General features: G+C 36.1%; 2 protein-coding genes across 2 annotated transcripts in view; one reads left to right on the forward strand and one right to left on the reverse strand.

Annotated features, from left to right (window-relative positions):
* Window positions 1–20,061, reverse strand: part of smarcal1 (SWI/SNF related, matrix associated, actin dependent regulator of chromatin, subfamily a-like 1) — a 22,984-nt gene extending 2,923 nt beyond the window's left edge. Inside the window, exons 1-8 of the mRNA XM_056466086.1 lie at window positions 19,400–20,061; window positions 16,210–16,495; window positions 15,342–15,392; window positions 12,491–12,751; window positions 10,249–10,299; window positions 9,895–10,078; window positions 5,209–5,359; window positions 4,337–4,498 (exon numbers count right to left, since the gene is read on the reverse strand). Coding sequence (XP_056322061.1) covers window positions 4,337–4,498; window positions 5,209–5,359; window positions 9,895–10,078; window positions 10,249–10,299; window positions 12,491–12,751; window positions 15,342–15,392; window positions 16,210–16,495; window positions 19,400–19,603 — 1,350 coding nt within the window. The 5' untranslated portion in view covers window positions 19,604–20,061. The remainder of the gene's footprint in view (window positions 1–4,336; window positions 4,499–5,208; window positions 5,360–9,894; window positions 10,079–10,248; window positions 10,300–12,490; window positions 12,752–15,341; window positions 15,393–16,209; window positions 16,496–19,399) is intronic.
* A 3,787-nt stretch (window positions 20,062–23,848) lies between these two features.
* The window catches only part of marchf4b (membrane associated ring-CH-type finger 4b), a 44,774-nt gene continuing 42,524 nt past the window's right edge, over window positions 23,849–26,098 (forward strand). The window contains exon 1 of the mRNA XM_056464628.1: window positions 23,849–24,691. Coding sequence (XP_056320603.1) covers window positions 24,341–24,691 — 351 coding nt within the window. The 5' untranslated portion in view covers window positions 23,849–24,340. The remainder of the gene's footprint in view (window positions 24,692–26,098) is intronic.

Here is a 26,098-nt window from a genome sequence, read left to right on the forward strand (position 1 = left end):
CTTGATATTTGAAGGACACAGGGTTTATGGGATGATATGAAAAAAAAATTTGTTTTCTTTTTGATGATGTCTAACATAGAGCAAGGAATTTTTCACAGTATTTCCTATCATATTTTTCCTTCTGGAGAAAGTCTTATTTGTTTTATTTCGGCTAGAATAAAAGCTGTTTTTAATTTCTTTTTTAAAACCATTTTAAGGTCAATAATATTAGCCTCCTTAAGCAATATTTGTTTATCAGATCTTCTACAGCAGGGATTCTCATCAGGTGGGCCGCCCACTAGTGGGCCTCAACGATGCTGCAGGTGGGCCGCGAGCTTAATATTATACATACATTTTTGGATTTCATCATTAACATGCTATATTAAAATGATCTCCTGTTTGCTAAATGATTACTTCAAACTCTTCAGCCTCATGATTCATTCACAAACAATGCGTGAAGTAAAAGTCTCTCTTTTTGTGTATTTTTGTGTGAACTATTTCATATATCTGCATAGTTGTCCAAATTAACGCCCTGTAAGTGTTTAAGGAGCGCGTGACTATACAGGAGGATCTAGCGAGGCTGTTTCTGCCATAGATCTCCCAATAATATCCTGCTGCAAACTCAGATCGCCATCAGATCAACGCGTTTCTACAGATTCAGTGTGTTTTATAGCAGTGGTTCTCAAAGTGGGGGTCGCGAGGCAATGAGGGGGCGGGGGGGGGGGGGGGTCGCTTGGTGATTTCTCATATCTCATATATTTAATTAAACTATTAGAATTATCTTATTTTATCCATAACCTGAAGAATATAATAATAGTTTTTAACTTAGAATATATTTAACATATACTTAATATTTAATAGTTACCAGAAAACATAAGCCTTTCCATTTTTTTTATTGGATTGCGACCCCAGGGGTTATTATGCTAGATCAGGGGTCACCAATCTTGGTCCTGGAGGGCCGGTGTCCCTGCAGAGTTTAGCTCCAACTTGCCTCAACACACCTGCCTGTATGTTTCAAGTATACCTAGTAAGACCTTGATTAGCTTGTTCAGGTGTGTTTGATTAGAGTTGGAGCTAAAATCTGTCGGGCACCGGCCCTCCAGGAACAAGATTGGTGACCCCTGTGCTAGATTAACATCACAGCAATAGTGTTAGTTGCAGCAGATTGATTTTACGCTACAATGTTAAACTTTGACACCTTTATGGCACTCACATACATTAAAAAAAGGCCACAATTGAACAAGGAGGATGATCTCCAAGTGGCTCCATGTCTCCAAAATTAAACCAAGAAGCCTTGTGCTATAAACATTGTGCTCACCATTCTCATTAAGTGAGATTAATATTAAATTAAACAAATGAATAATGATTATAAAAAATAGATGATTGTTTGACTGTTGCACTTTTTTTGTGTTGTCATTAAAGGCTCGTTTCCACTGACTGGTACGGTACAGGTCACCTTTATCAGGCTTGCGTTTCCACTAACAAGGGTACCCTTTTGGTGGGCGTGGTGTATGACAGAAAGTTTCAGTCGACGTCATTCTCACTCGAGGAAATGTCTACAATAAAGCTGTATGGGTCATTCACATATCATATGAGAAGCTCTTCTCACAAAACAGATGCTTCATACACATAAATACTTGTGTAGAAATGATTATTACTAACTTTTCAATGAACATGAGTTGATTATAACTGCAGATCAATGACAGTGCGAAACAGCCTACTGTAACGTCTGTAATTATATTAAATAACTAAATAAATGAACATATATGAACACATACAGCCCCTTACAGTCTCCAATATTACCAAATACAGAAGAACACACACAACAGACATTTCGTCCGTATTTAGGTTCAAAACAACACAAAATATAGCCTACAATCAGTGAAAACCTCTCATCTGTGTCTGTAATCTTCAGCAGCACATGTAGCCTCTGTTAGACATTAATTCTGTCATTCCCAGTTCATATTAGTCCAAAAGGTGAAGATAATAAGTGAGTTATACATGGCATTTTGTTCATGTTTGCTGAATAATAATGTGCTCCTTTTTTTCCGGCTTCTCCTTTGTTTCTTCATGCTTCACTCTTGCGTTTGTCAGTGTCTGACAGGATCGGGTTTCAAAAGCACGTCAATAATCAAGCGCAGGTTATTATCATCAGCTCAAGAAGTTTGTTATTTCAGATATAATGTTAGACGCACACGAGCGCTAGCAAGAAAGCGAAACCGCTCGCGCCTCAGACTGGCTCGTATAAAACTACGGGGCACAGGGTAAATCTGCTCTTCTTCTTGGATTTGTGGCTGTTTATCAAGATGACGACAAGGTTTGTTTTAACCCGGGTCGACCATGGCTCGTTATTATATGTATAAATAATTCCGCTAAAATCTCTCGCTGTGTTTTTCAAACATGGCGGGTTTTTTGTTTTCATTCTGGCTTGTTGCGTAAGTGAATGACGTATCTCTGTAAACCAATAGCGTTCAGCTGCGCGTGTGGCTCCGCCTTTTGGTACCCTTTCTCGTGTTTGGTACCCTTTCAAAAGGGTGCCGAAAAAGTGGTACGGTACGGTTCGGTTCGGTACGCTTTTTGACAGTGGAAACGGCCATAAAAGCGCACCAAACCGAACCGTACCGTACCACTCAGTGGAAACGGGCTATAAGCTTGTTTATATAGTTCCTATTGGTGTGTGTGCACCAATGTGTGCAATATTTGTATGCTTATAACCATCTCCAAGCATAGAGGGGGTCGCGAGTCACTGTTGTTAATAACAATGTTGTTATTTTAGGGGTTGCGGGCTAAAAAGTTTGAGAACCCCTGTTTTATAGAGTGTGTGTTAATAAATAAAGGTTTAAAAGAGCATTTCATACAAACATTTTAGAGAAAATGTCAAACAGGTGGGCCTTCAAAAATTTATTAGAGAAAGAAGTGTGCCCTGAAGTGAAAAAGGTTGAGAAACCCTGCTCTATAGAACAAACCACTGTTGTACAATGACTTGCCTAATTACCCTAACTTGCCTAATTAACCTAGTTAAGACTTTAAATGTCACTTTAATCTGAATACTAGTATCCTGAAAAATATCTAGCCAAATATTATTTGCTGTCATCATGGCAAAGATTAAATAAATCAGTTATTAGAAATGAGTCATTAAAACTATTAAGGTCAGAAATGTGCTGAAAAAAAATCTTCGTTCCTTAAAACAGAAATTGAGGAAAAAATAAACAGGGGACTAATTATTCAGGAGGGCTAATAATTCTGACTTCAACTGTATATAAAAATTATTTTAAATATTAATTATGGGCCTATTGTTCATTATCACTTCACAGTAAGGTTCTATTTGCTACCATTACATTTACATTTAGTCATTTAGCAGACGCTTTTATCCAAAGCGACTTACAAATGAGGACAAGGAAGCAATTTACACAACTATAAGAGCAGCAGTAAACAAGTGCTATAGACAAGTTTCAGGTGTGTAAAGTCTAAGAAGCAAAGCATTACACCAGTTTTCCCAACCCTGTTCCTGGAGGCACACCAACAGTACATATTTTGGATGTCTCCCTTTTCAGACCCATTAACTTCAGGTGTTGGAGTCTCTTCTGATGTTATGATAAGTTGATTCATGTGTGTTTGATTAGGGAGAGGTTGAAAATGTGTACTGTTGGTGTGCCTTTGGGAACAGGGTTGGGAAACACTGCATTACACAACCAGCTGAAAACAAGTCTAAGTGTTCTCTAACCAAACACAGCAACTGAAAACAGGTCTAAATGTACTTACATGGTGTTGCTCTCGATGCTAAAGTGCTTCTCCTCCATCGCTTCCACCATCAGTTAATTTAACTAAATTACTGATGAAAACTTTTCCTAACCTTGTGATGTTAATGCCTGATATAGCATTCAAATGAAAAATCATAATTATTTTATTAAGTGGAGATACTAACTAATAACATTCAGTTGTATTAACTTAAACATCGTAAATATAACTATTTCTTCTCACTGCTGATTTTAACGCATTTACTAAAACTTTATAGTAAAGTGTGACCTGCTGTACTTTATAATCCTTTTGCAATTAAATAAGTTTGAAACACTTGTTTTCTCTGCATAATATGCTTATACAATAAAGCAATACAAAAAGTATGTTTTGCTATTAAACCTGTTAAAAGTAACCTTTTTTCCAACTCAATATGGTGATAATACAATAAACTGTGATAAGAGCTTCAGCAGTAAATCACAAAAAAAATTGTTATATTTATTTTTGCAAAAACTCTGAATCACATCCACTGCTTTTGAGGGCCACAGATTTTAATAAAAGTCAAAGTGCGGCATGTATTAGGAGTTTTTATAAAAAATTAAATAAGGCGTCTCGCTCTTACCATGATGATGACGTTGAACGGGCTGGACGGCGGCTGTTTGTCCATCTTGTTGAGCAGGTCGTAGCTGATGATGTTGACGATGCCGGAGCGCAGGCTGTCTTTTCCTTTAACCACCACATTAATGCTGTCCGGCTTCACTGAAGGCAGCCATCGGCGGAAAGCCTGAGGAAAAAAAACACACAGAAATAACACACAATTTATTCGTATTTGCTTTTAGATCAGAACTAACCAATCAGCTTCATACTTTAAATAGAATATTCATTAATTCATTTTCCTTCGGTGTAGTCCCTTATTTATAACAGGCACCACAGCAAAATGAACCGACAACTATTCCGGCATATGTTTTATTCAGTGGATGCCCTTCCAGTTGCAACCCAGTACTGCAAAACATGCATAAACTCTCACATCCACACACACCCACACACACCCACACACACGCACGCACACGCACGCACGCGCACGCACACGCACGCACGCACGCACGCGCACGCACGCACGCACGCGCACGCACGCACACGCACGCACAATTAGCACAAGTTTATTTTTAGTTTATTTGTGCTACATCCGACAGATCTTACTATTATCTCTTTCTTTTTCATTCCTTTAAAACAGATTTTAATCACTTGTTGTTTTAATTTTATTACACTTGTAAATTACGTTTCTTTCATTCTTGTTTGCGTAAAGCACTTTGTATTACCATTGTCTATGAAATGTGCAATATAAATAAATTTGCCTTGCCTTTAAGGGTTAACCTACTGTATAAACTCTGTTCACAATATTACTGTTTTTACAGAATGTTTAAGCAAATAAATGCATGCTTGAGGAGCATATTTCTGAATGGTACGAGATGCATAAATAAAAACAGTGTGTACCTCAGCCCATGTGAAGCGCACTGAGGACGGGGCGACCACCAGCAGAGGCCACTCACTCCTGTAATAGGCAGCGATGCAGATGGCCTGAACCGTCTTCCCGAGGCCCATATCATCAGCCAGTAGCAAACGGCCCTCTCTGGACACTGCAAAACTGAGAAACATTACGTTTACACTCATGCACCTGACAGAAGCTTTTATTCAAAGCCACGTTTGTTGCATGCACAGTATATATTTGTGTTTTTCATGATTAATTGTATTGTTTACTGTTATTTTTATGTTGTTGAGTGTGACTTGTTGCTGTAAACCGTCGGCTATTGCTGTAAACCTAATTGCCCTTCGGGGACAATAAAGACATACTAATCTAATCTAATTTCAATTCAATTCACCTTTATTTGTATAGCGCTTATACAATGTAGATTGTGTCAAAGCAGCTTCACATAAAAGGTCACAGTAAATAGGAACAGTGTAGTTCAGTTTGTAGTGTTTAAGTTCAGTTCAGTTGAGCTCAGTTCAGTGTGGTTTAATAATCACTACTGAGAGTCCAAACACTGAAGAGCAAATCCAACGATGCGCAGCTCTACAGATCCCGAACCATGCAAGCCAGTGGCGACAGCGGAGAGGGAAAAAAAAACTTCACTAATGGCGGAAGTGAAGAAAAAAAACCTTCAGAGAAACCAGACTCATCTAATCTAATCTAATCTAATCTAATCTAATCTAATCTATATGTTCTCGAGAATAAAAGCCATGGCATTAGCTATGTTTCCATTGAAAGATGCGAGTTAGATTTATGCGCAAAAGAAATGAGACATTAGTGAATAAAGCAGAGTTTCCATCCAATGAGTCAAAGTTAACAAAATGATCACTTCCTGTTAAACTGGCGCCAAACATCAGACTGAAAAACGTAGTTTAGTGCGTTGGAAGAAGCCACTGTGGTTTTTCTTCTTCTCTGATAACGGAGTTGTGCCTCAGAAGACGAAATGCAATGAACGCAATGCGGTGGCATTTGAAGGCGTGAGGCGCACTTTGGGAACACAGACAGATGCTCAAGACTGGAAGGAATAACATTATAGTAGTAATTAGAGCTGCACGATTCTGGCTAAAATGAGAATCGCGATTTTTTTGCTTGATTTTCTCTCGATTCTGTAGATGTATAATAAAGGTTAATATGAGTAGGCTATTATTATTGTTTTTTCTTAAACATATGGTAAAACAATAATAATATTATGTGTAGGTCTACTGGTTTCTATAAATAATTCTATTCTACTTATAATAATTCTGATGTTGAATTATGTTTGAGATATAGGCCTATGCTTGCAATCTGTCATGGACAACATTATCAGACCATTTAATTCACTGGTAAAATCAACATTATATAGGCTAGAGTAGTTATACTGACACTGTAAACATTTATTTTCATGCACAACTGTGTGTTCGCTATGAAAGAAAAAACATGTCAAACACTTGTCGTAATCATAACTCTACAATGCGATATGATTATTTAAATGATGTGCACGCTTTGGGTTTCATTTTCACTGCTAAGTGCTGTTCATACTTCACTCGCGGCTCTCAAACGATCACTCTGTGCCACAAACTGAAGATTATTTACAACGTTATTACCTGTTACTCACAGCCTATGCAGGTTTTGCTAACTAAAGTAGATGCGCGGGTCTATCATTAAGTAGGGCGCGCGCCCGCCCTCTCTGTGATAACAGCTCACGATCAGCAGCTCACGTTACGTGTGATTTCCCGGCCGCGAATACAGCATTATATGAAGACAAAAAGGACATTTTTAGGTGAATTATACCTTATAAATACAGTATGTGACTCTTTCATCATCATTTGGAGGTGTCCATGTCGCTGAGCAATTTTGTGAAACAATGAAAAGACTCCTGCAGCCGCCTTGCTTCTCTCCTGAACTTGAAAATGTGATTGGCAGAATCGTAGAAATGCTGGATTAATATCGTCTAGGGCAGGGGTGTCCAAACTCGGTCCTGGAGGGCCGGTGTCCTGCAGATTTTAGCTCCAACTTGCCTCAACACACCTGCACGGATGTTTCTAGAAAGCCTAGTAAGTGCTTGATTAGCTAGCCCAGGTGTGTCTGATTGGGGTTGGAACTAAACTTTGCAGGACACCGGCCCTCCAGGACCGAGCTTGGACATGCCTGGTCTAGGGGGTCGAATGGAGATCGCGATCTTTTTTCGATTAATTGTGCAGCTCTAGTAGTAATAATACTGAACCACTGTGATGACAGACTTTAGCTAAGTTTTAGAATGAGCAAGACAACATGTCAGATGTTTTACAATGTGCTCAAAATGGCAGTTTGTCCATTAATGCGTTCCATCACACACATTTTTATCATCACATGATCTGTTAATAAAAAAATATGACTATGTATGCTGGAATGTATTCGGTAAATGTGTTTCTATTGTAGTTTATGTGCATTTCAACTTTAACAGTTGTGCGCATACATTATTTATGTGCATTTACAAAATGTATTCGCATCTTGGCATTTCCATTAAGCATTTTTTTATGCGATATTCTAAAATGTGCATAAAAGCAGGTGGATAAAAACACAGTTATTAGCTGTTTCCTTACAAAAATGCTAATTAAATTTATTTGCAAAACTGGAATATTGCATAAAAGACTTGCGAATAAATCAGCGTTTCCATGCAACGATCATCACCTACTGATTAACTGCCGTCAAATATCAACAATAAAATGGACTTTGCTGCGGTAAGAGAAGCTGCGTCAATCTATTCTTCATTTAATAAATGACTTGCATCTCAGAAGACAATGCTGACACGCAATGAACGTGTGGTGGCATTTGAAGCCATGAGACGTGGAGCACAGACGCTCTTCTGGAGGTGATTAATAATATAACAACACTAATACTGAAAGAGTTAAGGTGCTTTAGAATGACCAAAACAACATTTCAGATGTTTCACAGTGCGCTCAGCTTGCTGGTTTGTCCATTCACACACATTTTTATCATCACATGATCTCTTATAACAAAATCACATGATCTTTTTAATGCACATACTGAAATTTGTTCAGTAAAAGAGTTTCCATCGTAGTTTATGCACATCTTTTCTTATTGAATATAAAGTTTATCCTACTCAGTTATGCGCAGACGTTTTTATCCACAATATTAAAAAATGTATGCCCATCTTGGTGTTTCCATCAACCAATTTTTTATGCGCATATCAAAAATGTGCATAAAATAGGTGGATGAAAGATAGCTATTGTAAGAACCATGCTCAATTGTGTGCAATACAGGAACTGCTCATTGAAAGTCCATTAGCTAACTTTCTTTCCATTTAACCATATGGTCATGAAGAAAAAGTGAGCTTCTTACCTAGCTGTATCTCTGTGTGAAGGCTGTAGTGCCTCTGACTGGAAGAATGTGAGGAGAGTGGTGAGGTCAGCGGAGAGGATTATCAGGACTACCCTCTCCTCCATTCAGAATATTGCACCAAAGTGAGGCCAGAAACATTATCAAAAACACTACCCACCCCCACTATGGACTGTTCTTCACACTCGAGTTTGGGAAGAGGTTCCACAGCATTAAATGCAGAACCATTATATTTTGCAGAAGCTTTCTCCCACTGGCCATCAGACTACTAAACTATTAAATGGTCACAATTTATTTATTTTGTCACCCTAAAACTTGTTTGCACTGTTATGATTTGCACTATAGATCCACCTGACGATAAGAACCGTCAACCAGCTGCTGTGTATATGATTATACACATATTGGTATATTGTGGTATATTATATTGTATTATATTATATCATATTATATTATATTATATTATATTATATTATATCATATTATATTATATTATATTATATTATATTATATTATATTATATTGTATTATATCATGTTATATCATATTATATTATATTATATTATATTATATTATATTATATTATATTATATTGTATTATATTATATTATATTATATCATATCATATTATATTATATTATATTATATTATATTATATTATATTATATTATATCATATCATATTATATTATATTATATCATATTATAATATATTGTGGTATATTATATTATATTATATTATATTATATTATATTATATTATATCATATTATATTATATTATATTATATTATATTATATTATATTGTATTATATTATATCATGTTATATCATATTATATTATATTATATTATATTATATTATATTATATTGTATTATATTATATCATGTTATATCATATTATATTATATTATATTATATTATATTATATCATGTTATATCATATTATATTATATTATATTATATTATATTATATTATATTATATTATATTATATTATATCATATTATAATATATTGTATTATATTATATTATATTATATTATATTATATTATATCATATTATATTATATATTTAATTGCCAATGCTACGAAATTTCATTCTGTGTACACTAGTACATGTAAATGACAATAAAGTCAAGTTAAAACAGACTGACAAAACACACACACACACACACACACACACACACACACACACACACACACACACACACACACACACACACACACACACACACACACACACACACACACACACAAACAAACAAACAAACAAACAAACAAACAAACAAACAAACAAACAAACAAAATAAAATAAAAATAAATAACCAGAGGCACATACTTGACTCCGTCTCTCTGGAAGGGCATGAGGCTGCGTGTGAGCTGTGGATCGATGTGTGAGAGATCTGCTTCAGGAGGAACTGGAGCTTTGGTTTGGGTTTTCTCAAACTGACTGGAGAAGGACTGGAGAACTGCGTGAGGTAAAGGCTCAGTCTCCACTGTAGGCAGTTCATTCAGATCCGCCACTACAGATAAAACATCACCATCATCAACCACATGCACTGAAATAACTGTTTTGCTTGCTTGCTTCACAATAAATACATTATGTTTGTTGCGTTGGAATAAATTTCAGATGATTTAAAAAGTTTATATTCAGGAAAACACAGTAATCAAGCTAGACAAATTTAAAACTCACTGAGTTTCCCGTAATCCTCAAGAAGAAAGGTCCACTTTCTGGTCTTCATGTCTAATGATAACCAAATAATAATTAAAATGTATGCATGACACACACAGTAAGTTTTCACAAACATATACACAGACACACACACACAACAGCCAGTGATTCACACAGAGATCTGATCAGCATCCAGTGTGTCTGGACTGACATGAAGAAACAAAACAAACTGAGACAAACTAAAACTAGAACAACTTTGGCAAGATCTCTAAGATGCTTAAAAAAAACACACATACATACTATGCATGTATGAATATACTCACCGGCCACTTTATTAGGTACACCTTACAAATACTGGGTTGGACCCACTTTTGCCTTCAGAACTGCCTTAATCCTTCGTGGCGTAGATTCAACAAGGTACTGGAAATATTCCTACAGTCTTATGTCATAAAGCGTGAATCATCTCAGACTGGTTTCTTGAACATGACAAGGAGTTCACTATACTCAAATGGCGTCCACAGTCACCAGAAATCAATCCAATAGAGCACCTTTGGGATGTGGTGGAACGGGAGATTCGCATCATGGATGTGCAGACAACAATTCAGCAGCAACTGTGTGATGCCATATTGTCAATATGGAGCAAAATCTCTGAGGAATATTTCCAGTATCTTGTTGAATCTATGCCACAAAGGATTAAGGCAGTTCTGAAGGCAAAAGTAGTCTAACCCGGTACTTGTAAGGTGTACCTAATAAAGTGGACGGTGAGTGTATATAGGTAGGTTTTTTTTAAGCATCTTAGAGATGTTGCCAAAGTTCTTCATGTCTATCCAGACACACTGGATGATGATCAGATCTCAGTGTGGAGGACAGGCTGTGCTCCACACAGTAATGTAATAATCTACAACAATGTACAATCACAATACTAGTGGCCAAAGACTTTTGCACTGTACTATACATATATTTGTATACGTTTTATTTAAAGGTGACACAGTGGCGCAATGGGTAGCACTGTCACCTCACAGCAAGAAGTTCACTGGTTCAACTGGGCCAGGTGGCATTTCTATGTGGAGTTTGCATGTTCTCCCCGTGTTGGCATGGGTTTCCTCCAGGTGCTCCAGTTTCCCCCACAGTCCAAACACAAGCGCTATAGGTGAATTGAATTAACTAAATTGGCCGTAGTTCATGAGTGTGAATGTGAGAGTGTATGAGTGTTTCCCAGTACTGGGAAGCAGCTGAAAGGGCATTCACTGTGTAAAACATATGCTGGAAAGTTGGCAGTTCATTCCGCTGTGGCGACCCCTAATGAATAAAGGGACTAAGCCGAAGGAAAATGAATGAATGAATGAATATTTTGTATATAAATAAATATAAACACAAAATCGCATTTAAATAAGGAAAGGAAAATGATTAAACAAACAAACAATTTAATTCATATAAGATACAAGTTAGTCACTAACAAATGAACTACAAAAACTGCAGAAGACAAACTCTGCAACCTTAATTGCGCACGTTTTAACCACTTCAATTGTGTAGAGTTTTACTTTAGCCTCTTATAAATACTTTTATAGTGTCTACATATTTACATTTCTCCCCCAGTTTTATATGTAGTTATTTTAGTACTTAAAGATTAAAAAATATATACATTTATTATTCTTTATTTCAGTGAAGTTTTTATTTTATTTGAAGAAACAAATGTATATTTAATGTTTTTACGTTTAGGCAATAATACCTTTGAGGCCGTTTCTGTCATTCATTTATTCATTCTCCTTCAGCTTGGTCCCTGATTATCAAAGGTCGCCACAGTGGAATGAACCACCAACTAATCCAGCATATGCTTTACACAGCGGATGCCCTTCCAGCCGCAACCCAGTGCTGGGAAACACCCACACACTCTCACATTTACACACACACTCGAACACTACGGCCAATTTAGCTCATCCAATTCACTTATAGCACATGTCTTTGGACTGTGGGGAAACCGGAGCACAGAGAAAATCCACACCGACACAAGGAGAACATGCATACTCCACACAGAAATGGGGCTCGAACCAGCGACCTTCTTGCTGTGAGGCCGCAGTGCTAACCACTGAGCCTCTGTGCATACACTTGACTTCAGTTTAAAGTACTGCAAAATATAAAACAAGCTACACCACGCAACATAATATTTAACATCCTTAACTGAGCCAATTCAGTGAACGCCCAATGACTTTCTATTATATAGATCCAATTTTGTGTGTAAAAGAGTTTGTGTTAATGAACTCACCGTAACTTTTGGATGGCATTTGCTTAAAAATCCCAATAACATCAGGGTGGTATCCGATATCCACCTCCAGCCGAGAGCGAGACACTAAAATGCACTTCCCTTTCATTGTAGCACCCGGTTTCTGCCAACCCTGACAGAGGCGCATCAGAGCCGCCATTGCTGCTGCGTCTTTGGGCCGACAGGAGGATGCAGAAATATTCAGCCCTTCCATCCCTTCCAGAGGTTTGAGTGAGATGGAGGGGAAATGTGCCACCTGCTCCACTAAAACACAATCAAGCACAATTACACCCTGTGATATACAGCATACTTGTGTGCAGCCACAATGCGCAGCCACAGGAGCTCTAAGCTCCTTTGTCTTATTCATGACTGTCCACAAACCAACAGAAGAGAGCTTCTGTTTTTCCCATGTTGAGTTGATTAAAACAGCTATTCCCGATGAATCCGAGTAGTTAGGATGCTTTACTACATTTACATTTACATTTAGTCATTTAGCAGACGCTTTTATCCAAACCGACTTACAAATGAGGACAAGGAAGCAGTTTACACAACTATAAGAGCAGCAGTGTGCTATAGCAACAAGTGCTATAGACAAGTTTCAGGTGTGTAAAGTCTAAGAAGCAAAGCATTACACCAGTTTTCCCAACCCTGTTCCTGAAGGCACACCAACAGTACATATTTTGGATGTCTCCCTTTTCAGACCCATTAACTTCAGGTGTTGGAGTCTCTTCTGATGTTATGATAAGTTGATTTAGGTGTGTTTGATTAGGGAGAGGTTGAAAATGTGGACTGTTGGTGTGCCTTCGGGAACAGGGTTGGGAAACACTGCATTACACAACCAGCTGAAAACAAGTCTAAGTGTTCTCTAAACAAACACAGCAACTGAAAACAGGTCTAAATGTACTTACATGGTGTTGCTCTCGATGCTAAAGTGCTTCTCCTCCATCGCTTCCACCATCAGTTAATTTAACTAAATTACTGATGAAAACTTTTCCTAACCTTGTGATGTTAATGCCTGATAATGCATTCAAATGAAAAATCATAATTATTTTATTAAGTGGAGATACTAACTAATAATATTCAGTTGTATTAACTTAAACATCATATGCAAATAAAAGCTGAGCATTTTATTTTTCCACAACGATGCCACTTGTACATCTTATTATCTTTTGGGAGAAGCGTGTGTCATATGCGGTTGAATAAAAGCAACTTTAGGAAAGATTTTGCAAGGGATATGAGCATGACTGTTTCCTACTGTATATATTACATAGGTATATATATATTGTATATATTATATCTTTTTATATATATATATATATATATATATATATATATATATATATATATATATATATATATATATATATATATATATATATATATATATATATATATATATATATATATATATATAATATATACAATATATATACCTATGTATATATACCTATATATACCTATATATACATATATATATATATATATATATATATATATATATATATATATATATATATATATATATATATATATATATATATATATATATATATATACAGTATATAAGTATATATACACAATATATACACATTTATATGCATCAGAGGGTTGCTTTCTAACTACTAAGAGAGATTTTAGCTGCTGTCTGGGGTTTCACTGCCTTTCTACACCCCCTTTCTTCTTGTGTTCAAAACTTTTTCCTGGTGTCATTTCCTTTTAATACACATAATTTTATTTATTAACTAATTCGTTTTGTTTTTTTTCATATATGCATTTCTTTGGTTGTCACCAAAATCCAGTAAAGATGTCAAGTCAACAGCACCTTTAGAAATATGTTTTCTGAGAAAAATGGTGACGTGCTGAATATTTATTTCCTCCACTGTATATATAATGATGTCAAATAGTATGAAGTCAAAGGCCATATATACTTGCAAAATAAAAGAAAGTTTTGCAAGCAAAAAATAAAGTATTTACAAAAAATTAAAATAAATGCAAATCTTCAAAAATTGCAAAGCAAAGATATATTTTTGAGAAATAAAAATAACTTTGCTAGCAAAAATAAAGATCTGCAAAGGGAAAATTAAGTTTTGAGAAATAAAAATGAAATCTGCAAACAAAAAAAGAACTAAAAAAAAAAATCAAGCATCAAGCAGTGCAGAAAAACTAAAATATTAGCAATTTTATATATATATATATATATATATATATATATATATATATATATATATATATATATATATATATATATGCGAAACATTTTATATTGCATTGCCTTATCAAAACCCATCCAGTCAATTGCAATGCTCATTTTGATTAGCTTTTTAGTCAAACGTGAGTTTGCGAGGCTGTTTTCTCTTTGCACTTCATGTTTCTGCGCGTTTCACTTTGTGGCCCTGATTGGACAAGGGGGCGGAGTCGAGGCGCAGACCTGCCTCCATTTAAGCGACGTCATCAGCTGGAGACACAGTATTACAGAGATGGCCTTACAGCCTGCCGTAAACACCAAAGTTCCCTTGTAATGTTTGGTTTGTAAAGGCAATACTATAAAAAATGTTTTGCATATGTAGATAGTTTCTTTTAATTGCTAATATTTAAATTTTTCTGCACTGCTTGACTTTTATTTATTTTTTGGGTTGCAAATTTCCATTTATTTCTCAAAACTTAATTTTCCCTTTGCAGTTCTTTATTTTTGTTAGCAAAATTATTTTTTATTTCTCAAAAGTAAATTTTTGCTTTGCGATTTTTGGAGATTTGCATTTCTTTTATTTTTTGAGCAATACTTAATTTTTTGTTTGCAAAACGTTCTTTTATTTTGCAAGTATCTATGGCTCTAGATTGACTCATGAAGACGTACTGAGCATCTGGTAGTCCTCAAGGCTGAAGTTCCACATCTTTGTAGCAGGATCTGTAATGCATAAAAATAACAGGCCATCAGATATTATCCACAAAGATTAACAAACACACATACACACACTATTGACCATAATCTGCGATGTGGAAGTGCACTTGTTTTTGCGCTTGTTTCAGAACTTGCCTACGGGAGAAATGACTAGGAATACTAAACCGCAGAAAACGGTCAAACTTCTTGCTCTACAAACAAGTGTGTTTATGACTATACATAAAAAGAATAATAATATCATAAGAAAATATCAGTATGAAACATCAACATGCAGAACTAGCAAAAGTGGTGTTAGTGAGACCAGCAGGGGGCGCTTAACCTGCAGTCTGTGTGGGTCCTAATGCCCCAGTATATTGATGGGGACTCTATACTGCTCAGTAAGCGCCGTCTTTCAGATGAGATGTTAAACTGAGGTCCTGACTCTCTGTGGTCATTAAAAATCCCAAATTTGCCCACTGGCCTCTTAACCATCCCGATATCATAATTGGCTTCATCACTCTGTCTCCTCTACACCAATCAGCTGGTGTGTGGTCTGCCGCAATATGGCTGCCGTCGCGTTAACCAGGTGCATGCTGCACACTGGTGGTGGATGAGACGATTCCCCCCAATGTGTAAAGCGCTTTGAGTGCTCAGGAAAAGTGCTATATAAATATAAGGAATTATTATAATTAATTATTATTTAACATCTAAAAATCAATGGAAGTGAATGACAGTGGAAGTCTCGAGCCAAAAAGATTCCATTGGCTGTGGCCACTCGTACATTAGGAATAAGCTCAATAAACATTCTGTAAACAATGATATTAGCTGCATGGTCTGAACTCACCGTAGCTTTTGGAGGGAATGCTTTTGAACACTAGAATGAGGTCTGCATGGTAGCCCACCTCCACTCGAAAACGGTTTTCTGAGTGTGAAACGCATCTTCCCCTCAAGGACACCGCTGGTTTCTTTGCAGGGTTATTTGCTGCGGGCTCAGGGGGTTTAGATGGTCTCTTTTCTCCAGTGCTTGGTTTTCCTGCCTGTCCATAAAAACTAGAAGCTGTAGAGGCAGCAGGGCTGGAAGTCGGAGGTGCTGTTTTTGCACACGCTGCATTAGCATCTATGAGCTGAGTCTGTAAAGATTGAGCACAATGAACATAAGACACAGGAACATAATTTGATTTACAATCAATATTACAATACATTTTGTATTACATATACAGTTGAAGTCAGAATTATTAGGCGTCCCTTTTTATTGTTCTCCAAGTTCTGTTTAATGAAGATTAGCTTTTATTCAACACATTTCTAAACATAATAGTTTTAATAACTGATTTCTTTGCCATGATGACAGTAGATGATTTTTGACTAGATATTTTTTCAAGACACTAGTATTCAGCTTAAAGTGACATTTAAAGGCTTAATTAGGTTAACTAGGCAAGTCATTGTATAACAGTGGTTTGTTCTGTAGACAATTTAAAACTAATATTGCTGAAGGAGGCTAATAATATTGAACTTAAAATTGACCCAAAACCATCAAATATAAACAAAAGTGTCTTTATTGTTTAAAGAACAATAGCCGGTGGTGTAAAGTTACAAATTACAAATACTTAAATTACTGTAACGGAGCAGTTTTAAAATGTGTACTTTTACTTTCTCTTGAGTACATTTTTAGTGCCGTATCGGTACTCTTACTCCACTACTTTCATTTAATCTGCAGTCACTTATTCTACTGTCTACTTTTTCTTGTCTATGGGGATTAGAAAAATCAGTCCTTTGAGTCCTGTCCAATCAAATCGCACATAGAAGGTAAATCGCCTCAAGACATGGGCGATTTATAATTGCAGCAAACTGTTTGGAAGCATTAAAAGTGCCCAAGAAGATGTGCAAAATCTTTACACGCATTGACCCAGAGACTGTTTAGATGCAGGTCACTGATGAGAAGATGACGGATGTTTACTTTATGATGATCGAAATGGCCTTAAACACCCAGCAGGCACAAGATGTCAACATGACACCAGATCAGGGGCGTAGCAACTGGGGGGGACGGGGGGATCCGTCCCCCTCACTTTTAGAGACAGACCATTTAGAAACAGGTAATTAACATTATATGAACATATGATCTCATACAGCCGTCCTCCCACTTTTAAAATGTTCGCTACGCCCCTGCACAAGATTGACGTTGTACCCCAACGTCGTGGGGATGTTGCATTATGTTTGGAAATGAAAATTAGGTTGACGCCAGAACTCAACGTCAGGCTGACGTCAATGTCCAACTTAAAACCAACCAAATATCAACGTCTAATGATGTTACAGCTTGATGTTGTGTGGATGTTACCACTATGACATTTATCAGACGTTGGATTTTGGTTGCCATACCTAAAGAATAAATGTCAGTACTTGACGTCAATATGACGTTGGTTTAAGATGTTGGCTCCATGTTGGATTTCGGTCACTTTCTAATACAAGCTAAAAATCAACCAAATATCAATGTCATTTGACGTCGTTATTAAACATCAAAATAACATTGTCCTTAGATGCTGGCTAGACATTGAATTTTGACATCCCAACCTAAATCTAACCTAATATTAACGTCTTATGATGTTTTGTGCCTGCTGGACAATAACTAAATGCACTACAGAATGTTACGTTTACACACATCCACAAATGACATGTAAATGCATCAGCTGTTAAAGCGTAATACTCACTGCTCGAGTACTTTTAAAAGGGCTACTTTTTACTCATATTTTGAGTAATATTTACAACAGATACTTTTACTCTATTTGCACTACATATTTAGGCAAGTAATGGTACTCTCTTCACCACTGACAATAGCACATAACATTTTACAGTGGGAAAGTATAGATGCCAAGGGAAGGCAAGTATAAACAAAATATAAACATACAAACTTCACAAATATTAAAAAAATTAAATACATTATAAAAATGAAGCTAATTTTAAGTGAGTGGGGCTCTCTTGAATTGGGTTTGCTACTAGTGAATTTAAAATTTTGAATGTAAAATTTGGTTAGCAGAATAATCAAATTAATTACATAAAAACAATTGTCCTCTTGGATTGAATCAGAATCAGAAAGAGCTTTATTGCCAGGTATGTTCACACATACGAGGAATTTGTTTTCGTGACAGAGCTTCTACAGTGCAACAGGATAACAGAGACAGGACAAAAAACAGATAATAAATATATTTAAAAAAAAATAGAAGTAAGTAGTGAGTGCAAATATACAGATTGACAAGTGTATGTACATGTTTATTACTATATATAACATTATATGTGCAGCTGTTATGTGCAAATTGGCATGTAAAGTGTGTTGTTAAATAAGTGTATATGTGTATAAAAGTGTATAGCAAGTAGTGATGTTGGCTCCACAATTATTATCATCAAGTGTTCATGAGATGGATTGCCTGAGGGAAGAAACGGTTTCTGTGTCGGGCTGTTCTGGTGCGCAGTGCTCTGTAGCGTCGACCAGAAGGTAAAAGTTCAAAGAGGCAGTGTGCTGGGTGTGAGGGGTCCAGAGTGATTTTGGCAGCCCTTCTGCTCGCTCTGGATAAGTACAGTTCTTGGGGAGTAGGAAGGGTTGTACCAGTGATTCGCTCAGCAGTCCGAACTATTCGACGTAGTCTTTGGAGGTCGTATTTAGTAGCTGAGCTAAACCAGACAGTTATTGATGTGCAGTCTTGTAGGATAGGATAGTTAGTAAAACCAAAAAGTACACTTTCCCCTAACAATGTCAAAAGGTTTTGAACACTGAATATTATCATTCATAAGCTTTTGAGCCTCACACCATAAAGTAGCAGAGTATGCACAATACCAAAATAAACGTGGTCTCCTCTTATCCATTGCAAAAATCTACATTTATCTCAATACCATTTCTTAATTTTTCGCCAGCAAACTGATTTACCTTTTAATAAAGACATCCAGCGAGATGTATTGTTCACTGTTTGTTCATGTTGGTAAATGCATTAACTAATACAACCGTATTGTAAAGCGTTACAAGACAAATAAAAGTTTCTGACGCCCACCTGTCTTGTAGATGACTGTCCCCGATCAGATGCAAAAAGCTGGTGGTTTTTGTCCGGGCCTCCTGTTGTCCAGGACTGTGTGTGTTTGTTTTGGGAACTTCCAGGATCTGTGATTTGAGCCTGTCTTTCAGCTCTTCGGGCTAATGCTCGTTTTCTATTTTCTTCGATCATCCGCTGCTGTTCTGGAGTCAGACTCGCAGACATCCCTGCTTTAGTGAACACTTACAAGTGCATACTAAAACAACGACTAACAAAGGATAAACATGTAGTACTTAACACACGTAATTAAACCTATTGCATAAGATAGAATAACTAAATCCGGCTGAATCCTCCCAGTCTGTTAGTGGACTCATATGATATGCTTGTTTATAGTCTCTTGAGCAGTATCGATGTTGTCAAAGTTCAGAGTTTAACAGTCAACTCAAATATATTCAATTCACGTGTCGTTTGAGGTTTAAATCTTGCTAAACGAAATCTGGCGTTAAAACCAGATTCATCATAATAAGTTACAGAAAAACTTTACCGTATATTTCAAACGACGCGGTGTAGCAAGGATACATCTGCGGCTACTGGGCATGCGCATGTCAATATAGCGTAATTTTTGCGGCACTGTACAGTCATAATTACTATTTTTATATTACTGCGAGGGGTAGGTTTAGGGTTGTGGAAGGGGTTGACGTTAATAAAACACAACTGAATGAGTGATTTAATAAGTAAGAGGAAAAATTCAACAGCAACAACCGCGACATGGTGGATATGACGCGAGGTCGTGACGTCGGCGGCGCTGGAGGCTGACGTTATTGATTGACGTTAAGAGTGTCCAATAGCGTGGATGGATGTGACAAATAGGCGGGACTAAGAGCCGTTTTTTACTATTTTTGTTCCGCTAAAAATATATCTCATTCATTCATTTTCTTTTTGGCTTAGTCCCTTTATTAATCTGGGGTCGCCACAGCGGAACGAACCGCCAACTTGTCCAGCAAATGTTTTACGCAGCAGATGCCCTTCCAGCTGCTACCCATCACTGGGAAACATCCATACACACTCATTCACACTCAAAGCCAATTGTCTGGACTTGAGGGGGAAACCGGGGCACCCGGAGGAATCTCACACCAACACGGGGAGAACATCCAAACTCCACACAGAAATGTCAACTGACCCAGCCGATTGTGCACACTGCGCCACCGTGACGCCAAATATATCTTATGTAATGACGAATTTGTTAATATTATTACAACTTATATTCATAAATGTACATTATTTCAAAATTTACCCAAAACTAGTCGTGTTTAAAGAGGAATTTGTGATATAGACATTAAGGAGATCAGCCAAAAAGCAAGATATCTGTTAGATGACGAGCGACAGAACACATTCTACAATATTTCAGAACAATTCTAACTATATTCATCATTGAGGATTTTAGATTCACATCTTGAGAACTCCAACTCCCTTGATACGTATTTTTCTTTATCATTTATTTTATTTGTAAATTTTTGTTATTTTATATATTCATATATGTTGTATTATTATGGGTGGCTCAGTGGGTACAACGATCGCCTCACAGCAAGAAGGTTGAGTCAGTTGGCATTTCTGTGTGGAGTTTGCATGTTCTCGCCGTGTTGGCGTGGGTTTCCTCCGAGTGCTCCGGTTTCCCCCACAGTCCAAACACATGCGGTATATGGGAATTGGGTAAGATAATAAACTGGCTGTAGTGTATGAGTGTGCTTATGTGAATGAGAGTGTATGGGTGTTTCCCAGTGATGGGTTGCAGCTGGAAGGGCATCCGCTGCGTAAAACGTCGTCCATAATTACAATTTTAAAGGAGTATTATTTAAGGATTCAGTTTTCAGGATCAGGATAAATGATGGCTCATATTTGATTTTTTATTTAGTTGTTGAACAGAGCATAACAATGAACATGAGTAATTTGGGATAATCTGTACATTAATAATATGACACATAAGCCTAATTTTTGTTACATCCTTAGGGTTTTAAGTTTTAAAATACTCAACATAAAATAAAGTAGGATGATGAAAATTAGCCTATGAGAGAGGGAAAAGTGAAAAATAATATCAATTATTCATTCATTGATTTATTAATTTTCCTTCTGCTTAGTCCCTTTATTCATCGGGGTCACCACCACGGAATGAACCGCCAACTTATTCAGCATATGTTTTACGCACTGGATGCCCTTCCAGCCGCAATGCAGTATTAGAAAACATCCATACACACTCATTCACACACACACTCACTACGGCCAATTTAGTTTATCCAATTCACCTATAGCACATGTGTTTGGACTGTTGGGGAAACCAGAGCACCCAGAGGACACCCACGCTAACATGGGGAGAACATGCAAACTCCACACAGAAATGACAACTGGGCCAGCCGAGGCTCGAACCAGTGACCTTCTTGCTGTGAGGCCACATCGCTAACCACTGCGCCACCATGCCCCCCTTAAATAAAAATAAACAACAGTAATAATAATACAAATACAAATTTGTCAAATAAAATGAAATGGAGTCATTATACACTGTCATCTACTTAATTACATATTCATAAGTCGCATCATTGGCCAATCAAAAAGCACTTCAGTTGAAACTTCATTTTCTGATGTTGTTTGTTCTAAATGTCATGGCATGTGTACAAATTATTATTTAATGAAATGAAATACACAGAGATCAAGTTTTAAACAGGACTCTCATCCTCACCAGTGACTGTAACAATCTTTATTTTTTAAACAAAATCCTTATGATAAGAAAAATTACTTTTAATTTATGTATGTGTATAAACATGTGCTGAGAATACATGACTACACCCCTTTTTAAAAACGTGTATGTTTATTCATTTCTCAGTGAAAATATGTCAAATATTTTGGTGCATTTGAAGAGAATGAAGAGAACAGGTTTATTAAACAGATATATTTGTTAAAAATAACATTTTAGTCACCCAACAACTTTAGACATTGACTACAAAATGTTAAAAATACATCTATATTTTTTTGTTTATCTTGATTTTTACTCGTTTTTAAAATCTTTATTTAATATTTTTCCCTAACTCATAATTTTTGGACTGCTATCATAAGTTATTTTGTTAGATTAGCTCCAGATTTGGCTTCAGTACTGACTAATCTAATGTATATGCACAAATATAATCTTGTGAAGCTTCCTATAAAAAATATTATTCTAAAAAAGTAGATTTTTAAAAGAGTCGAATTTAAAAGAGAGATGCGTGTGTGTGTGTGTGTGTGTGTGTGTTAACATAAATCCAGATACACAAATAAAAACAAATAATAATAATAATAATAATATTAATAATAGTAATAATAATAATAACAATAATAATAATAATAATAATAATAATAATAATAATATTAATAGATCTGTGTGTGTGTTAACATAAATCCAGATACACAAGCTTTATTTATAATATCCTAGCATAAAAAATTTGAGAGGCATTATAAAAAAATTATCAAGAAAAAATTATATAATAATAATAATAATATTAATAATAATAATACTCCGACTACTAGTACTAATAATAATAGTAATAATAATAATAATAAATATAATAATAATACTTATAATAAGTAATAAATCAGTGTCTGTGTTAACACAAATCCAGATACACAAGACTTATAATAGCTTAGCATAAAAAAAATGAGAGAATTTTTAAAAATAATAATTAAATAGGAAAGTATAAATAATAATAATAATAATAATAATAATAATAATAATAATAATAAAAATAACAATAATAATATATTTGTGTCTATGTTAACTATGTTAATTTTTTAAAAACAATAATTAAACAAAAAAATAATAACAATAATTCATTCATTCATTTTCCTTCAACTTAGTCCCTCATTTATCAGAGGTGGCCACAGCAGAATGAACCGCCAACTACTCCAGCATATGTTTTACACAGCAGATGCCCTTCCAGCTGCAACCCAGTCTGCGAAAAATAACAATAATAATAAATATAATAATAACAACAACAACAATAATAATAATAATATATTTGTATCTGTGTTAACACAAATCCAGATACACAAGACTTATAATAGCCTAGCATAAAAAATATGAGAAAGGGACTTTTTAAAAAAATAATAATTAAACAAGAAAATAATAATAATAATAATAATAATAATAATAATAATAATAATAATAATAATAACAATAATAATAATAATGATAATGATGATAATAATAATAATGATAATGATAATGATAATAATAATAATAATAATAATAATAATAATAATAATAATAATAATAATAATAATAATAATAATAATAATACATTTAATAATTATTATTATTAACAGTGACATCTAGTAAAATAAAATAAATAAATAAGTGTCCCTCTCTCCCTCCCGCGTCACTCCGCGCGTGTGACGTGTGCGCGCCCGGTCGCTGTCCCGGGAATCAGAGTGCTGAAACCGCAGCATCAGAGTCTCACGCAGAACCGCACGAGGAGTGCTCGGATTACACATCCCCGGTGAATTACCGCACAACTCGACGACCAAAGCAAAATAACTGCAACAGAAAACCCTCCGCGCATCAAGCAGCAAACATCACCTGCAGCAGCTAGTGCACGAGCGCGCGCGCACGAGGTTTATATGCAAATCTACCTGAGGAGATACAAAAAGGGATGCTTTAACACCTTGAAACACCAAAACGGAACGATGGAATGAATCTTATGGCTTGTGACACCTGTTTACTGTTACTTCATTCGGGATTGTTCACTTATAAAGGCATTTAGCCTAATTGTTTCCCAACAACATCTTTGTTGCTAACTTCTCAATTAGTTTTAGGTGGTTGAATGCATTGTGATAGAAGGTTTAAAATTGCCGTGGAGCACCATGGATTTAATGCATACACCGTTTAGCGATTAATCTCAACGGAAGCTCCGGTAATTGATCCCGATTCTCCCCCGCTGGATGTTACGCGGTCACGGCATGCTGAAGAGCCGCTGTTGCGTCCTCTTCAGCGACCTCAAGGTGTTTCTGCTCGGGCCACAGGCTCCCACAAGCCCCATGAGCGGACAAGCGGGCAGAATCAGCCCGTATGCATCTGATAACAACAATACCTTGCGCGCACACCGGCTCCGGGACTGGAGCGGCGCGTCCACGGAGGACTCTGCGGGAGCGGACGCAGCCGCGGGCGGATCCGGGTGGACGGGCGCCGCGGCGGAGGAGTTCTCCAGAGACCGCAAAGATGACCGGTTCTCCTTCATCAGCTATGCAGAAGGAACCCCGGTGTGCAGGATATGCTTCCAAGGGCCGGAAAAGGTAGATAGCAACCCTACAACTCAAGAAAGTTTTATATTATGTAAGGTTGTTTTGGGTCACACTTTATATTCTATACCTGTTTCAACAATACAAAAGAACGGTCCAACTTTACATTAAGTGGACTAAACTGGTACTTATTGATAATTTGTTACACTCAAAACATTTCTTTTGCTGCTTGTTCAGTCTACTTATTTAAAATGAGTTGAAACACAATTCTTGAGGTGTTTTTGGGAAAGCTCATTTTAATTAAGTACTTAAAGTTTAAGTACAAAGAAATACTTTTCTGAGTGACCTTTACTATATGTACTTGCAGTAAATACACAAAATAAATACAATGTACTTCGTAATGTAATAATAATAATGTAGAATAAAAATAATAATCAAAAACTAAACACAATATAGCTCACAATATTGCAATACGAGGCGTCATGGTGGCTCAATGGTTAGCACTGTCACCTCACAGCAAGAAGGTCGCTGATTCGAGTCCCGGCTGGGTCAGTTGGCATTTCTGTGAGAAGTTTGCATGTTCTCCCCTTTTTGGGTTTCCTCCGGGTGTTTCGGATTCCACAGTCCAAACACATGCGCTATAGGTGAACTGGGTAAGCAGAATTGGCCATAGTGTATGAGTGTAAATGAGTGTGTATGGGTGTTTCCCAGTAGTGGGTTGCAGCTGGAGGGGCATCCGCTGCGTAAAGCATGTGCTGGATAAGTTGGCGGTTCATTCTGCTGTGGTGACACCTGATGAATAAAGGGACTAAGCCGAATGGAAATGAAATTAACCCAATGGTTGGTTTTGTCCATATTTTATCCAAAATTGGGTTGAAATAGCCCACAGTTTTTTTTGTATACGTTTTTTAGAGTGTATTGTTATATAACAGCCATTATTAATATTTTTCATTTAAACCATATTTGATCACCAAGAAGTATTTTTGACAAAAAAAGTCCTGCATGCTTTAAAAAAATAATGAATAAATTGTTATGTTTATACCTATAGATGTCACACCCATTAAAAATGTGTTTTGAAAGCATCAAAGCATTAGCAAAGCTTGTTCACTTTCTAAAATATATTTTTGAGAACCTTTATGATTATTTATTTATAATTTTACACATTGGGACCTTTAAGTAAAGTGTTGGAAATAAAATAAAAAACAAAATATTTCCAAAGTAGACCAAAAACTATAATATTTACATATTTACAAAATGGTCAGCTAAGTTAAAGGGAGCACTGAATGTTTCTGAAATAACCATCTTAATTGTACACACACACACACACACACACACTGGCTTGATCTACTTAATTACATATTCATAAGTGCCTTCAGTAGCCACTCCCCTAATCACAAAGCACTTCAGATGAAAATAACAATCTACCACAAACTGTAAACACACACACACACACACACACAC

Source organism: Danio aesculapii, chromosome 9 (assembly GCF_903798145.1).
Source record: "Danio aesculapii chromosome 9, fDanAes4.1, whole genome shotgun sequence".
Classification (NCBI taxonomy): domain Eukaryota; kingdom Metazoa; phylum Chordata; class Actinopteri; order Cypriniformes; family Danionidae; genus Danio; species Danio aesculapii.